At 50.2% G+C, this 16,415-nt stretch overlaps 1 protein-coding gene across 1 annotated transcript in view; it reads right to left on the minus strand.

The window, feature by feature from the left end:
* LOC132571380 (zinc finger protein 850-like) overlaps positions 1-8,900 on the minus strand; it is an 86,185-nt gene extending 77,285 nt beyond the window's left edge. Inside the window, 3 exon segments of the mRNA XM_060238178.1 lie at positions 1,198-1,412; positions 2,998-3,102; positions 8,807-8,900. Of these exon segments, the coding sequence (XP_060094161.1) occupies positions 1,198-1,412; positions 2,998-3,102; positions 8,807-8,900 (414 nt within the window).
* Between the last annotated feature and the right edge of the window lie 7,515 nt (positions 8,901-16,415).

A 16,415-nucleotide genomic window follows, 5' to 3' on the forward strand; every position in this document is an offset into this window, starting at 1 on the left:
TGAGCATTCAAACGGTTTCTCTCCTGTGTGGGTTCTTGTATGCTGTTTAAGTTTGCCATTTGTGATGAATCTCCTTCCACACTCTGAGCATTCAAAAGGCTTCTCCCCTGTGTGGGTTCTCTGATGATTTTGAAGAGTCCCCCTCTCACTGAATCTCTTTCCACACTCCGAGCATTCAAACGGTTTCTCCCCTGTGTGGGTTCTTGTATGCCGTTTAAGTTTGCCATTTGTGATGAATCTCCTTCCACACTCTGAGCATTCAAAAGGCTTCTCCCCTGTGTGGGTTCTCTGATGCTTTTGAAGAGTCCCCCTCTCACCGAATCTCTTTCCACACTCTGAGCATTCAAACGGTTTCTCTCCAGTGTGGGTTCTTGTATGCCGTTTAAGTTTGTCATTTTTGATGAATCTCCTTCCGCACTCTGAGCATTCAAAAGGCTTCTCCCCTGTGTGGGTTCTGTGATGCTGTTGAAGATGGCCACTCTGAATGAATCTCTTTCCACACTCTGAGCATTCAAATGGTTTCTCCCTGGTGTGGGTTCTCTGATGCTTTTGAAGAGCCCCCCTCTCAATGAATTTCTTTCCACACTCTGAGCATTCAAACGGTTTCTCTCCAGTGTGGGTTCTTGTATGCCGTTTAAGTTTGTCATTTTTGATGAATCTCCTTCCGCACTCTGAGCATTCAAAAGGCTTCTCCCCTGTGTGGGTTCTGTGATGCCGTTGAAGATGGCCACTCTGAATGAATCTCTTTCCACACTCTGAGCATTCAAACGGTTTCTCTCCTGTGTGGGTTCTTGTATGCTGTTTAAGTTTGCCATTTGTGATGAATCTCCTTCCACACTCTGAGCATTCAAAAGGCTTCTCCCCTGTGTGGGTTCTCTGATGATTTTGAAGAGTCCCCCTCTCACTGAATCTCTTTCCACACTCCGAGCATTCAAACGGTTTCTCCCCCGTGTGTGTTCTTGTATGCCATTTAAGTTTGCTATTTGTGATGAATCTCTTTCCACACTCTGAGCATTCAAAACAGTTTTGTGCTGTGTGTAATTTTTGGTGTACAAGAAGCTGCGGTCTGTATCTGAAGTACTTTCCACAATAACTGCATTTACATGCCTTCATTATACTGTCGTTTGGAAAACATACATTACCCTTTCTCCCACTGGAAAATGTCATTTCACTCTTGGAGCAGATGAATGACTTTACTCCTGAAGGAGTCCACTGGTGACGGCCATGGGGTGGGATTTCACGGAAGCCCCCTCCTTGGTAAGGAATGGGCTTCACAATCCTCTTCACTCCACATCTTCCTTCCTGCTTCTGTGGTCCATCTCTAGTCCTGAAGTTTTCTTCAGCCTTTTCATTATTGGCTTTTTCCTGTGACAATCCCTGAAATTTCCGAATTGACTCCTCGCAATCTCCTGCTGGAATAAAGAAGGAGGTCGAATCACCACTCAGACAAGGAGGACAAGCCACCAATCAGAAACTCCTGATTAATGATTGTGCATATTGTCTCCTGAGCTACTGGTCACAACCTTTCCCTGGCCAGCCCTGCATTACAGCTTTTCAGAATGTCCCTTTCCTCCCCAAAACTTCCAAAATGTACTTTTAGGGAAAAGGTGGCAAGGCTTTTTTCCTAGAACCATAGAATCAAACAGTTGGAAGGGACTTCCAAGGACATCTAGTCCAAACCCCTGTACAGTGCAGGAAATTCAGAAATACTTCCCCCCCTCCACAGCCCCAGTGACCCCTGCTCCATGCCTAAAAGATGGCAAAAACAAAAAACCTCCAGGATCAATGGCCAAACTGGCCTGGGAACAAAATTTGCTTCCTGACCCCGAAGCAGTGATTGGCATTTCCCTGAACAAGTAAGAAAGCGCCATGAGAACTAAGAACTGATACAACATTTCCTGCCCTCCTTCTCAAGATCTGCCTATGTTCACAGAATCAGTTTTGCTAGCTGATGGCCATCTATCCTCTGTTTGAAAAGCTCCAAAGAAGGAGGGCCAACCACCTCTCAAAGAAGCCTGCTCCACTGAGGAACCGTTCTAACTGTCAGGGCGTTCTTCCTCATGTTTGCTGGAAACTCTTCTGATTTAATTTCAACCCACTGGTTCTGGTCTTATCTTCTGGAGGCCACAGAAAACAGTTCTGCACCATCCTCTATAGGACAGCCCTTCAAGTACTTGAAGATGGAGATCCTATCTCCTCTCAGCCACCTCCTCTCCAGGCTAAACATACTGAGCCCCTTCAGTCTTTCCTCATAGGCCGTTTGATGATGAATAACAAAAAGTGATCATAATTTCTAGTCCTGTGACTGTACAGGTTTTTCCCAGGTGTGATGAGAGAGAAGGGGAGCTGGTCTTCGACAGTACCTCTCCAAGGGAACCCCACAGATTTAAGGGAAACTCCATGGTTTTTGGAAGGGATGCCTGTTGTTGGCGGGGGAGGGGAGGCTTGGAGACATGTGAGTGACCACAGTAGGAAAAGGTTGACGGACATCTGAGTCATCCAGCAAAGCTGTCCTTAAGGAAATACCTCACCTTTCCCTGGAATACACAGTATTTAAGGGCAATGCAGCTCCTAAGAAACTAAAAGAGCCAAACCTGAGCTCAGCCTCAGGAAGAATTCCCAAGATCTCAGTCCCCAAATGACTCTGGTTTTTCCTGACCCAGAAGGCTTTATAATTGTAACCCACCAGATAGTTCCTTAGAAGAGGTGTTGAAATCCACCGTGGCTGTTCTTTGCTCATCCCGTTGACATCAAATCAAATCAAATCAAATCAAATTTTATTCTTATATCCCGCCCTCCCCCACCAGAAGGCGGGCTCAGGGCGGCTCACAGACATGACACGTCATGATTCAATTAAAACAAATAAGCAGCATTTTAAATATAGTACAGTTACATAAATAGATTAAAATAGATAAAAATAGGTGCTATAAATTCTGTCGTCCCAATTACATACTATCAAACATCAGTTACAGTTACATAATGATGCAGCACACTCACGTGTAGCCAGCTCACTCGGGAAAGAAAGTTTGTGTTGGGATCCTCTTGAGAGACTCTCCAGCCCTTCGTCTGTCTCCACTGCAGCCTCTTGTACATCCCTGCTTTCTTTGAGAGAGAGGGAAGAGGAGGAGGAAGAGTGAAACGAGGCCTTTGTCTGTCTCCACCTCAGGTCACTACACCCACCCTGCCTCTCCTGCTGGCCACATTGACCACAGTGGCCCCTGGGCCAGCCCGGAGTGTCGGCGGATCTCAGAGCCCACTCAGCTCCTGGAGTCCTCCAGAGGGGGGGAATACAGGACCAAGCCTCACAAGGACCTATTGCTTTTCCATATCTTGATTCACACATCATCTCAATGGCAGCAATTCGCACCTTTGAAAGATCCTTACCGAGAGAGGCCACATTCCCATAGTTCTCCAGCATGACTTCCCTGTAAAGACCTCTTTGGTCTGGATCCAGCAGGGCCCACTCAGCCTCGGTGAAAAACACAGCCACCTCCTCAATGGAAAAAGGACCCTGAAAGAAAAAGCAGGTTTCCTCATCAGAGATTGCCCCAGTCAAGACTGTACTCTGGACAGGGGCATTCTGGGCTGGTGCAGGACGGAGAGCGTGCCGGGGGGTAAAGGGAGCAGCCTTCAGAGCCCCTCTCGCTCAGACACATGAGCAGCAACTGCAGGAGCAAAAGCCCCCCTGAGGAAGAGGGGGGAACTCAGGTGGTCCCCTGCTCATCTCCCCTACCTGGACTGCAGGGGCAGCAGCCGTTTCCACTCCTCTACAACGATGACGGCTCAACATCATCTCTTCACTGTCTGTGAATGAGAAAACATTGGAAAAAAGAGTGTTAGCCTAGATTTCATGTTTGCTTGTTTGAATCCTGATTCACACAATGTGAAACCTTCCCTGAAATTTTGAGTAAACTTGGGGGGTGGGATGAAGTAGATACCTCAGGTTCCCATTAGGTTGGGAGGGGGAGAGTTATAAACACTGCCGGAACATTTCTGGGCCCTCGATTGGTTGTCCTAGCGGTGCCTGGGTTTTGGCCATTGTGGGACACATAGTCTTGGACTGGAGGGGCCATTGCCCGGATCCAAGATGGCTTCTCTTATGTTCTTTGGGGGGATATTTAGGGGTTCAGGCTTCTGCCTGGTATCCCCAACCCCATTAGGGTTAAGGAACACAGGCTTACTGAGAGTTACTCTGAACAAAAGCTATGTATAAATTCTTAAAACCACACACAAGTTATACGAGGTAGCCTATATGCAATATCAATACTCAATAGGATATATAGAAGATCACAATACCTGATATAGTGTATGCTTTTGGAAGAGCAAGAAATATTCCTGGGCTGCATGATCAAGACCGACACAGACACAGGTGGGGATTCTCCAAGCAGCCCCAAACAAAGCCAGAAGCCCCAGATCTATACTCTTTTCAGTCTGTTTTGCCCAGGTATATTTTATTAGCGGAGATGTCAGAAAGACCTCGGCAGACATGGCAACTCTCGTACATCTAATTTATATATGTTTCAGCTTTGGAGCCTGGCACCTGGAGGCTGGGGAATGCCCAATATGAATTCAGGCAAAGGCAAATATACAAAACAGGGTTGTAGTTTTCATGCCTAGGCTGCCAGCATTACTCCCTGTAAGCAGTGGAGTCTTTGTGAGCAAAAATTCTACTTCGTGAGCTGCTGGTATTAAAGTTGTGAGCCACTACATAAAGTAGTTTGCTCTGGGGCCATTTTTCCCGAGCTAAGACAAGCATGTGTGAGCCAAGGCTTAAAATACTGTGGGCTTGCTCACACTAACTCAGCTTAGAAGGAAAACTGGCTGCCAGCAAAAAGAGCAGAGGCTTATGGGAAAAACAACCTTACAGAGAGTTACGAACTAATTCAAACTAATATACAGGAGTACAGAAAGCCAACATGGCCTAGCCTCCCTTATCATTCTGACACAGTTCGACTGAGAATGAAATTCGAGTGAGTGAGCGGCCACCCCTCCTCAAATCCAGGCTGTGGCCCTCAAATCTCCAGGAAACTCCCAACCTGGAGTTGGCAACCCTGTCTCCTCAGTCAACAATCCTGGGATGAGGCTGAGGGGAGGAGGGAGAGAGAGGGGGGATTGGAGGAAAGAGGCAGGAGACAGGAAAGGTGGGGCAGCTCCGTGGCTATTCAGCTAGGAGCCTGTGTGGGCTGCGGACAGGGTGGCAGCAACAACGCCTTTTGAGCAGCACTGCTGTCTGAGGTGAGACCGTTTTGGCAGTTTGTTCAGCATTGCGGAGCCCGAGTAGGCGGGGGCAGGGGAGTCAGCCAATGGGAGGCCAGAGATTCTGACTGAGCTGTGATGGGCCAATGGGTTGTGATGTGCACGGAATGCTGCCAACATGACTTGGGAATTATGTATAGAGACTAGGAATAAGGCCCGTTGTGAAGAAAAATACAACGGGCTCTAGCCTGCAACCTTTGCTGTCTTCCCACTCACCCAAGTGAAGGCATTGACTCCCCCCCCACTCAAGGGGAGCTAATGCCTGCCATCTAGAGAAGAGCTGTAAATCTGAGTGCTCTCCAGTAGCTCCCCAGAAGGAAACGGCACTGTACCTGTCTGAGGTCCTATCCCTTCTTAAACCTCACCCTCTTTAGGAAGAGGAAAGGTCCCCTGTGAAAGCACCAGTCGTTTTCACGACAGACGTTTGACGGGGTGGTTTGCCATTGCCTTCCCCAGTCATCTACACTTTCCCTCAGCAAGGTGGGGACTCATTTGACCGACCTCAGAAGGATGGAAGGCTGAGTCAACCTTGGGCTGCCTACCTGAACCAGCTTTCGCTGGGATCGAACTCAGGTCGTGAGCAGAGTTCAGATCACAGTACTGCAGTACGGCTGCTTTACCACTGCACCATGGAACCCTCTCTAGGCCCCACCCCTAACCTGGAGTTGGCAACCCCATCTCCTTTCCTTTATCGGCCCCTCTGACTTCAGCTTTCCATTGCCTTCCCCCTCACTGAAGCTTCTACAGTGGAGGGGCCAAAGCAGTTTGCATCATTCTCCTCTCCCCCCATGTGATCTGAACAACAACCCTGAGAGGCAGGTTAGGCCGGAAGTCCATGCCTGGTCCAAAACCACCCAGTCAGTTTCCACAGGAAGAACCTGGGTCTGGCAGATCCCACTCTGAAGCCCTAACTTGCATGTCCTCCTCAAATTCCACCACAGAATCTCCAGGAATTTCCCACCAGCGTGGAAAGGTACCACTAAAGTCCTCTGGGCGAATGCCCCCCCCCTTTGCTGTCTTCCCACCCACCCAAGTGAAGGCATTCACTCCCTCCCACCTCAAGGGGAGCTGATCTCTGCCATCTATTTGGATAGCAGTTGTCATTCTGAGTGATCTCCAGCCCTCACCTGGAGACTGGCAACAGTGGTTCCCCAGGAGGAAAGGCCTTTCTCTTAGAGGCCTATAATGATCTCTTAGGAATCTCCCACCAACCTGGAAAGGTACCACTAAGAGCCTCTGGGCAAATACCCCCCCAGCCATCTAAATGAAGGCATTGATTCCCCTCCCCACCTCAAGGGGAGCAGATCTCTGCCATCTATCTGGAGAGCAGTTGCAATTCTGAGAGATCTCCAGCCCTCACCTGGAGACTGGCAACAGTGGTTCCCCATGAGGCCTGTACAAGAAGATGAAGATATTGGATTTATATCCCGCCCTCCACTCCGAAGAGTCTCAGAGAGGCTCACAATCTCCTTTCCCTTCCTCCCCCACAACAGACACCCTGTGAGGGTGGTGGGGCTGAGAGAGCTCTCACAGCTGCTGCCCTTTCAAGGACAGCTCCGCGAGAGCTATGGCTGACCCAAGGCCATGCTAGCAGGTGCAAGTGGAGGAGTGGGGAATCAAACCTGGTTCTCCCAGATAAGAGTCTGCACACTTAACCACTACACCAAACTGGCTCTCTGTATAGGAATTTCCCACTAACTTGGAAAGGTACCACTAAAGGCCTCTGGGCGTCTGCCCCCACCGCCAGACATGCTATCTTCCCACCCACCCAAGTGAAGGAATTAATCCCACACACACACACACCTCAAGGGGAGCTAATCTCTGCCATCTATTTGGACAGCAGTTGTAATTCTGAGAGCTCTCCAGCCCTCACCTGGAGATTGGCAACACTGATTCCCATGTGGAAAGGGTTTTCCCTCAGAGGCCTGTAGTGATCTTTTAGGAATTTCCCACCAACTTTTAAAGGTACCACTAAGGGCCTCTGGGCGAGTGCCCCCTCCCCGCCCCTGATTGGCTATCTTCCCACCCACCCAAGTGAAGGCATTAATTCCCCCCCACACACACACACACACCTCTGCTATCTAGAATTTTCTGACCTGGAGTTGGCAACCCTTCAGCCTCTAAGGAAAAGAACAATCTTTCTTCACAGTTTGTGGGGGGGGGGGCAAGCAGGGGGACCAAGCAGCTGACATCATACGCTGGATCATACGCTGAACATGAGTCAACAGTGTGATGCGGTGGCTAAAAAGGCCAATGCAATTTTGGGCTGTATCAACAGAAGTATAGTGTCCAAATCACCTGATGTGATAGTATCGCTTTGCTCTGCTCTGGTAAGACCTCAGAGCCAGTTTGGTGTAGTGGTTAAGTATGCGGACTCTTATCTGGGAGAACCGGGTTTGATTCCCCACTCCTCCACTTGCACCCTGCTAGCATGGCTGGGTCAGCCATAGCTCTCGTAGGAGTTCTCCTGGAGAGGGCAGCTGCTGTGAGAGCCCTCTCCAGCGCCCCCACCCCACCTCACAGCGTGTTTGTTGTGGGGGAGGAAGGTAAAGGAGATTGTGAGCCGCTCTGAGACTCTTCGGAGAGGAGGGTGGGATATAAATCCAATATCATCTTCTTTTACCTGGAGTCTTGTGTTCAGTTTTGGGCACCACATTTTAAGAAGGATTTAGACAAGCTGGAATGGGTCCAGAGGAGGGCGACGAAGATGGGGAGGGGTCTGGAGACCGAGTCCTATGAGGAAAGGCTGAAGAGCTGGGGATGTTTAGCCTGGAGAGGAGGCGGCTGAGAGGTGATAGGATCACCATCTTCAAGGACTTGAAGGGCTGTCCTCTAGAGGATGGTGTGGAATTGTTTTCTGTGGCCCCAGAAGGTCAGACCAGAACCAATGGGTTGAAATTAAATCAAAAGAGTTTCCGGCTCAACATTGGGAAGAACTTCTTGACCGTTAGAGGGATTCCTCAGTGGAACAGGCTTCCTCGGGAGGTGGTGGGCTCTCCTTCCTTGGAGGTTTTTAAACAACGGCTAGATGGCCATCTGACAGCAATGAAGATCCTGTGAACTTAGGAGGAAGTGTTTGTGAGTTTCCTGCATTGTGCAGGGGGTTGGACTAGATCGGGGTGGCCAACTGTAGCTCTCCAGATGTTTCTCTCTCTGGGGTAAGGCTGCTTCTGACAGCTTGTTGAGCATTCCAGAGTCTGAGTAGGCGGGAGCAGGGGAATCAGCCAATGGGAAGCCAAAGACGCCGACTGAGCTGTGATGGACCAATGGTTTCTGGAGTGCATGGAATGTTCACAAGATAATTATTACTACAAACGGAAGATTCAGAAAGTCAGACATGGCCTGGTCTCTCTTATATTTCTGACACAGTTCTACTGAGAATTAAATTGCCCTCCACAAATCCCTTCAAGTGAGTGAGTGGCCACCATTATATCCTATGGCAGTCAGTCCCAGAAGTCCACTCCGTGTGGTGCACAGAAGTAGTTCCTTTTCCTCCTTTCCTGAACCTTCTATCCAACAATTTCACAATGGGCCCACAGGGCACCCTTACCGTCTGAGAGGGCCTCTTGGGCACACTCCTGGGCCTGCGCCTTCTGCTCTTCCTCCAAAGGAGTACCTTCCTCCTCAGAGAACTCCACTTCCATCTTCACAGATGGTCCCCACATCTGGAACAGCAGGAAGAGAGACAGGGAAGAGCGGGAAGGCTAAAGACCAAGGAAGCAAATCTTGCCCCACCCCCATCCCTGCATCCATCAAAAGAGCTGCTTCAACCACAGCAGCAAGAGGTGCTCGGGAGGCTCGGGAGGTGGTGGGCTCTTCTTCCTTGGAGGTTTTTAAGCAGAGGCTAGATGGCCATCAGAAGGAAGAAGGAATCAGAAGGAAGTGCCTGGAGGTATATATATTGGGCAGGGAGGCCTTAGGCTAAGGTGGAAGGTCACAGCTCGAAGGGACTGCGTGAAGCTCCCTCACCTGTCCTGGCTGCCTCTTCCCCTCTGCCTGGCTCAGGAGGAAACCTTCGGCCAGGGCCACCGCCTGGGAACTGGTCTCCGGCCCACATCCTCTGACCCAGCCCTGCATTTCCTGGGGCAGGAGAGCCAGGAACTGCTCCAGGATCACCAGGTCCACGATCTGCTTCTTGGTGTGCCTCTCTGGCTCCAGCCACTGGCTGCAAAGTCCATGGAGCTGGCTGCAAACCTCTCGAGGTCCATCGGCCTCATGGTAGCGGAATTGCCGGAAGCGTCGTCTGCATACATCTGAGGACGTAGCATCGTGAGCCAAGCTCTCTGGCACAGAAGTTTCCCCAATATCAGCAGCACTTCCTGCTTGGAGGTGATGGAGACCTTTGATTAAGCCTTTGCCAATTCCAGGTCCTTCTGGGTCCTCCTCTTCCATCTCCTTCCCTTCCTCTTGGGCAGCCTCCAACTCTGGAAACATTCATTTACTTATTTGGCTATGAAGAGAAGGAGGAAAACATATCAGAACGGCAGAAAGAAATCAAAAGGGATCAGAGCTACATCACCAACCCTGGTCAAAAGACACCGAGTGATCCCCCCAGTGAATCAGATGGAGCCTCCTTGTTTAGTCTGCAGACCAGGACCACAGAATCATGGAGTGGGAAGGGACCTCCAGGGTCATCTAGTCCAACCCCCTGTGCAATGCAGGGCTTTGTATGGGGGAGCCCCTCCTTTCAACTGAGCGGGGGAACTGCTGGGCAGCCAGTGGAGAGACGGCAGAAGGGCAGTAATCCAGCTGCTGATAATAGTCTAACTGTGGCATTCTGCCCCAACTGGATATCCCACATAGATTCTGAGGGGAGACCAGCCAGTCAGAGAGGGCATTACAGGAGTCTGGATGTCACCAGGACACGGATCCAGGCAGCCGCACCAGCCGTGGGAAGGTGAGGCTGGGCTGAGCTGGAAGGAAGGGAGCCTTTTCTGCAGCTGCATCAGCTCCCCTCTCCAGCAATCCTGGGGGGAAGGGCAGCCTCTTCCCCTCCCTCCCTCCCTGCTCTACCAGGGTCAGCTGAACTCCAGGGAAAGGGGGGAGCAGCGGGCCCTTCAAGACCCCCCCCCTTCCCATCCGGCATCACTTCTGTCTTCCCGCATTCCCTTTGGACTTGTCCAGGCCTCCCTCAGCAGATGGAGATGAGGGTGAGGATGTAGGGGTCTGGAGTTCGATTCCGGCGGAAGCTGGATTCAGGTAGCTGACCTAAGGTTGACTCAACCTTCCCAGCTTGCTGGGGCGAAAGTGTAAAAGACTGGGGCAGGCAATAAATAGTCTGCCGTGAAAATGTTGTAAAAGCAATGTCACCCCAGAGTCGGAAACGACTGGTGCTTGCACAGGGGACTGCCTTTTTTACCTTTTTAGTAATGAGTTTAGGGGAGGGAAGAGCCCCATGGCGCAGAGTGGTAAAGCTGCAGTACTGCAGTCGGAGCCCTCTGCTCACGACATGAGTTCGATCCCAGCGGAAGCTGGTTCAGCTAGCTGGCTCCAGGTTGACTCAGCCTTCCATCCTTCCGAGGTCGGTCAAATGAGGACCCAGCTTGCTGGGGGGGGGAACATAGAGGAGTGGGGAAGGCAATGGCAAACCACCCCGTAAAAAGTGTCTGCCGTGAAAATGTCGTGAAAGCAACACCACCCCAGAGTCGGAAACGCCTGGTGCTTGCACAGGGGACCTTTCCTTTCCTCCCCATCTTCTCTGTGCCCCCCAGCTCTGTCCTAATAGCTCCAATGATCCAGGCTAAAAGGAAGTCCTTCTTCACCCAAAAGGTGATTAACATGTGGAATTCACTGCCACAGGAGGTGGTGGCGGCCACAAGCATAGACAACTTCAAGAGGGGTTTAGATAAAAATATGGAGCAGACGTCCATCAGTGGCTATTAGCCACAGTGTGTGTGTGTGTGTGTGTGTATATACTGTGTGACACAGAGTGTTGGACTGGATGGGCCATTGGCCTGATCCAACATGGCTTCTCTTATGTTCTTATGATCTTAGGCAGGGACTCACACCCAAGGTGGGCAGGCATCCCTTCACCTCCATCACACAAGGACTGTATCTGGCGGCTTCCAGAGGGGTCCCTGTTCTCCTCCGGGGGTCCTTCCCGGAGGAAGGATGGGGCCCACTCCAGCCCACAGCCCAGCCCAGCCAGGCCCCCCAAGGGGAGGAGGGCAGCAGCAGCAGAGAGATCCAGGAGCGACCTTTGGCTGCACTTTAAACATATTTCTTGCCTTCTGCAAGGGCTCCATCTCAACCCCCCCCCCAACTGCAAAACCCAAAGCGCCCCCCGCCCTGCATCTCCCGCCCCCCACTCTGATCCCTCCCTTACTCGCGAGGAAACCTTCCCGGGCTCCGGCTGCTGCAAAGAGGCTCCTTCCCTTCCTTCCCCTTGCAAATCCGAAGCCCCGCCCTCTTCCCTTGGGCCATTCAGCAGCAAGGCCTCCCCCCCAATAACCCCCCTCCCCCCCCCGCGCTCCCTTTAACCCTTTCCCTGCTGATAGATGCAAGCGGGCAGCCCTGTTGGTCTCAAGCAGCTGAACAAAGCAGGAGTCAAGTGGCACCTTGAGGACCAACCCATTTTTCTTGAGAACGTGAGCTTTCCTGCGCTCTTAAGCCCACTCCATCAGACGAGGAATCCAGCACAGGGAGCAAAGCCACACAGAGCTGAGCAGAGCCACACAGAGCTGGTAGGCGGTGGCCCAGAATGCAACAGGGTACAGATTTCAGAACCAAAGACAGGGAAGTGAAATTATCTGCTAGGCAGGGGGTTAGAAGGCAAAATGGTAGAAGGACAGGATAGTCAAATGAACAAATGGAGCAAACCTCTGATCAGAGTGGCAGGAGCACGCGAAAGCAACGAAACAGCAGTATGTCAAAATGTGAGACTGTCTGTGGGAGATGGGCTCAGTATATGCAATGGGATAAGCAACCAAAGGCCCTGCTTGAGTGTGTCAATGCAGCTCAAGGAGAAATACATTGGCTAGTGAGGTTCTTGTCCACGTACGTAATTTACTTTTTCACATGTAAGCAAAATTTCTAGTTTGCCACAGGAAAAAAGAATACAATAAAATACAGTGGAAATGGGTAAAGCATTTGTAATGAGATAAACAGCCAATATCCCTATTCTGAGTATGTCGATGCAAATAATCCCACTGATACCCCATCCTTTCCTTGCTGCTCCCCCCTCCCCGCCCCGGAAGGCGCCTTTAGGGCCGAACGGAGACCCCCGGCTGGAAAGGAGCAGGGGAGCGCCTTCAGCATCTGTGTCCAGCACTGCGGGGGTTAAAGGGGCAGCGCCGTTTTTGCAAGGGAGGCCGAGCCGGGGGCGGGGGCGGGGAGGGAAAAAGGCTCTTCCGCGGGGGGGGGGGAGAAGTTTCTGCATTGCCCCCGAGAGGGAGGGAGGGAGGGAGGGAGGGAGGAAGGCGGAGCAGCAGGGAAAAGCCCCCTCCTTGCAGCAGCAGCCGGATGCAGGGAAGGTCTCCTTGCAAGGAAGAGTTGCGCGGGGCGGAGAAGCATCGCAGTCCCGGGAAAGAGAGAGAGAGAGAGAGAGGTGGCTCTCTGGAGGGCTCTTGCTTTTGGCGGAGAGTTCGAATTCGACCATTTCGGAATTGGAACGTGCACCCGAGCATGCCCCCTCATCACCCCCCCCCCCCGCAGTTAGCCGGCTGCCCCCGAGCCGGGCTTCTGCTTGGTGCTGCTGGGCAGGGGGTGGCAACGACGGGCTTTCCAGAGCAGCTGTGGGCAGGGGCAGGGCCCTCTCCGTCCTGGCCCCCAGCTTCTGCTTCCTCCTGCTCCATTAGCGGAAGCGTGAAGGAGCTGCAGCACGAGGTTTCATTCTCTGCTGGCGCTGACTTGAAAGGGGGGGGGTGTGTGTCAAAGGCAGCGTCCCCAATACAGCCCCCCCCCCCCATTTAAGTGTTTCCTCTATGCTGAGTTAGTGTGAGCCAGCTCACAACTTTTTAACCTCTGGCTCATACATTTTTGTCTTCGCTCAGGAAAAATGGCCCCAGAGCAAACTAAGGCATGCAGGAGCTCACCGCTGTAATGCCAGCAAGTCACAAAGTAGGATTTTTGCTCACAAGACTCCAGGGCTTAAAGGGAACATTGGTTGCCAGTGAGGCATGTGATTGAGATGAGATGTGAAGGGAACATAAGAACATAAGAGAAGCCATGTTAGATCAGGCCAATGGCCCATCCAGTCCAACACTCTGTGTCACATAAGAACATAAGAGGAGCCCTGTTGGATCAGGCCAATAGCACATCCAGTGCAACACTCTGAGTCACATAAGAACATAAGAGAAGCCCTGTTGGATCAGGCCAGTGGCCCATCCAGTCCAACACTCTGTGTCACATAAGAACATAAGAGAAGCCCTGTTGTATCAGGCCAATGGCCCCTCCAGTCCAACACTCTGTGTCACATAAGAGAAGCCCTGTTGGACCAGACCAATGGCCCATCCAGTCCAACACTCTGTCACATAAGAACATAAGAGAAGCCCTGTTGGATCAGGCCAATGACCCATCCAGTCCAACACTCTGTGTCACATAAGAACATAAGAGAAGCCCTGTTGGATCAGACCAATGGCCCATCCAGTCCAACACTCTGAGTCACATAAGAACATAAGAGAAGCCCTGTTGGATCAGGCAAATGGCCCCTCCAGTCCAACACTCTGTGTCACATAAGAACATAAGAGAAGCCATGTTAGATCAGGCCAATGGCCCATCCAGTCCAACACTCTGTGTCACATAAGAACATAAGAGAAGCCCTGTTGGATCAGACCAATGGCCCATCCAGTCCAACACTCTGTCACATAAGAACATAAGAGAAGCCCTGTTGGATCAGGCCAATGACCCATCCAGTCCAACACTCTGTGTCACATAAGAACATAAGAGAAGCCCTGTTGGATCAGACCAATGGCCCATCCAGTCCAACACTCTGTCACATAAGAACATAAGAGAAGCCCTGTTGGATCAGGCCAATGGCCCATCCAGTCCAACACTCTGTGTCACACAGTGGCAAAGAAAGGGAACTGTCAAACCCCGATATTTCCCAATAACAGAGTCCTTTTGTTCTGAATCAAACTATAGGTTTATTGCTAGGAACTCAGGAGCTTTTCCAAGGACACAAGCCTTGGGAGTAATGGAGTCCCAACAGTTACACAGCTGCTATATAGCAGGGTGCCCAACGGTAGCTCTGCAGATTTTTTTTGCCTACAACTCCCATCAGCCCCAGCCAGCATGGCCAATGGCTGGGGCTGGTGGAAGTTGTAGGCAAAAAACATCTGGAGAGCTACCGTTGGCCACCCCTGCTATACAGGATAGCATCAAAGGTAACATTACAGATGTATGCTTGAGTCAGGGGTTCAAAGGTTACTAAGCAACTATCTATCCATACTAAGGCATCTTAGGCTATTGAAAACATCAGAAACCTTCTTACACTTCTTTGTGAACAGATAAGGGTTCTCTGTGTGAAACGGGGTTGGGGGGAGGCCACTTTGAGGCACCAACTGCCAGCCTATAACATAAACATCCCAGGGCCAGATGTTTTTGCTACATGCCCTCTGGGTTGTAAATAATGGGAGGAGGGGGAGAGCTGGGTCTTTACATAATAAAATATGGTCCAGAAATGAGCGCGCTTGACTGAAGCCTTTTTTGGGAAACATTTTCCCCTAAACTGCTTTTGTGAGCAAAACTGGCAGTCAGGATGTCAGACACATTTCAAAGTGGTTTTCCCTGGGATATTTTCTCCCCCCCATACACACACTTCCTCCCCCCTCAAATCCCCACACTGAGTTTGCTTCTCCCCCTGTGCACCTTCTGCTATCCCCCCTCCCCACGTCATGGGTGGACAAACTCTATGGCCACGTGCGCTTCTCAGCCAGTTTGGTGTCGTGGTTAAGAGTGGGGGATGCCAGATAGATGTTGGAAATGTAAAAAACATGACGGTTCTTTCTACCATATGTGGTGGACTTGTGAAAGAGCAAAAAAGTACTGGCAGATGATTCAACAAGAGATTTCTAAGATCTTGGGATACGAATTTAACAAGAGGGCGGAGGATATTAATTTTGGTTCTTATTAATTAAGGGTACCTTTAATATTAAGATTTTAAGTATATAACACCGGCAGGGGTCAAGTAACGGGGGGAGGGGTGGGTAGAAAGTAATATATGGGTTAGATTTAAAAAAAAGGAATTATTAATGAAGTAAGAAATTGAAATTTATTACCATATGTTACTAATAAAATTGTTTGAAACAAAATAACACACTTGCAAACCTAAGACTCTGGGGGTGGAGGGGAGTGTGAGAAAAACCAAATGCCCATGAAGTATTCCCGCTTTTGCGCTCCCACTTTTTGCTTGAATGTATAACGGTTATGATAAGGTATATAAGGGGGCTACTGAGAAGAAGAGTCAGTCTTTGCAAAACCTTGTTTTGCCTCCATGTCTGTCTGTGAATAAACCTGACTTTTATGAAGTGGACTGTGTGATTCCTGAACTGCAGGGGGGTCTTGACAAGGGTAATGGGGAGTTTTCACAATATGTCAACTCCCTGGACTTTCAAACAACAACACACTCAGGAAGCATTCAAGAGTTTCATTGAAATACTGAGATCCTCAAGGCAAGAATGTTCTTGTGAATACTGATAATGGTGGGCCAGGACCCCCTACAAAAACATTCAGAGAAACCATTACTTTTCACAGCATTGGGCGCCAAGCAACGCAGCCCTCCCACCAGAGTTCACATTCCCATCTCCAGCAGGAAGATGCAAACGCAATCGCTGAGAACCCGGCAACGACCTTGGCTCTCTCAGGAATTAAAAATATTTAAGGATTACAGCCTGAAAGACCAAAATAAACCAACACATAGTTAGCTGCAATAGCACGCAAGAAAGATGTAAATAAAAGAACAATTTTCATTAATGTATACGATGTCTAAATCTTTTTATAGTTGTAAACAATATCATTGCCAATTAACACGGAGCATTGAAGCAAAATGCAGAGTACATGAAAGTCCAATGGAAAAAGAAATAAATTCACAAAGTCCATTATAAGTTCACACTCATCAGTTCTCAAATGGAATCCTTCAAGTCCATAAGAAGTCTTGTATGAAGTCCTAGTCCACATGAAGATTCTAGATAATCCCTCGCTCCGATGACCTCTTCCTCAGG

The sequence above is a fragment of the Heteronotia binoei genome, chromosome 5, assembly GCF_032191835.1.
Source record: "Heteronotia binoei isolate CCM8104 ecotype False Entrance Well chromosome 5, APGP_CSIRO_Hbin_v1, whole genome shotgun sequence".
Classification (NCBI taxonomy): domain Eukaryota; kingdom Metazoa; phylum Chordata; class Lepidosauria; order Squamata; family Gekkonidae; genus Heteronotia; species Heteronotia binoei.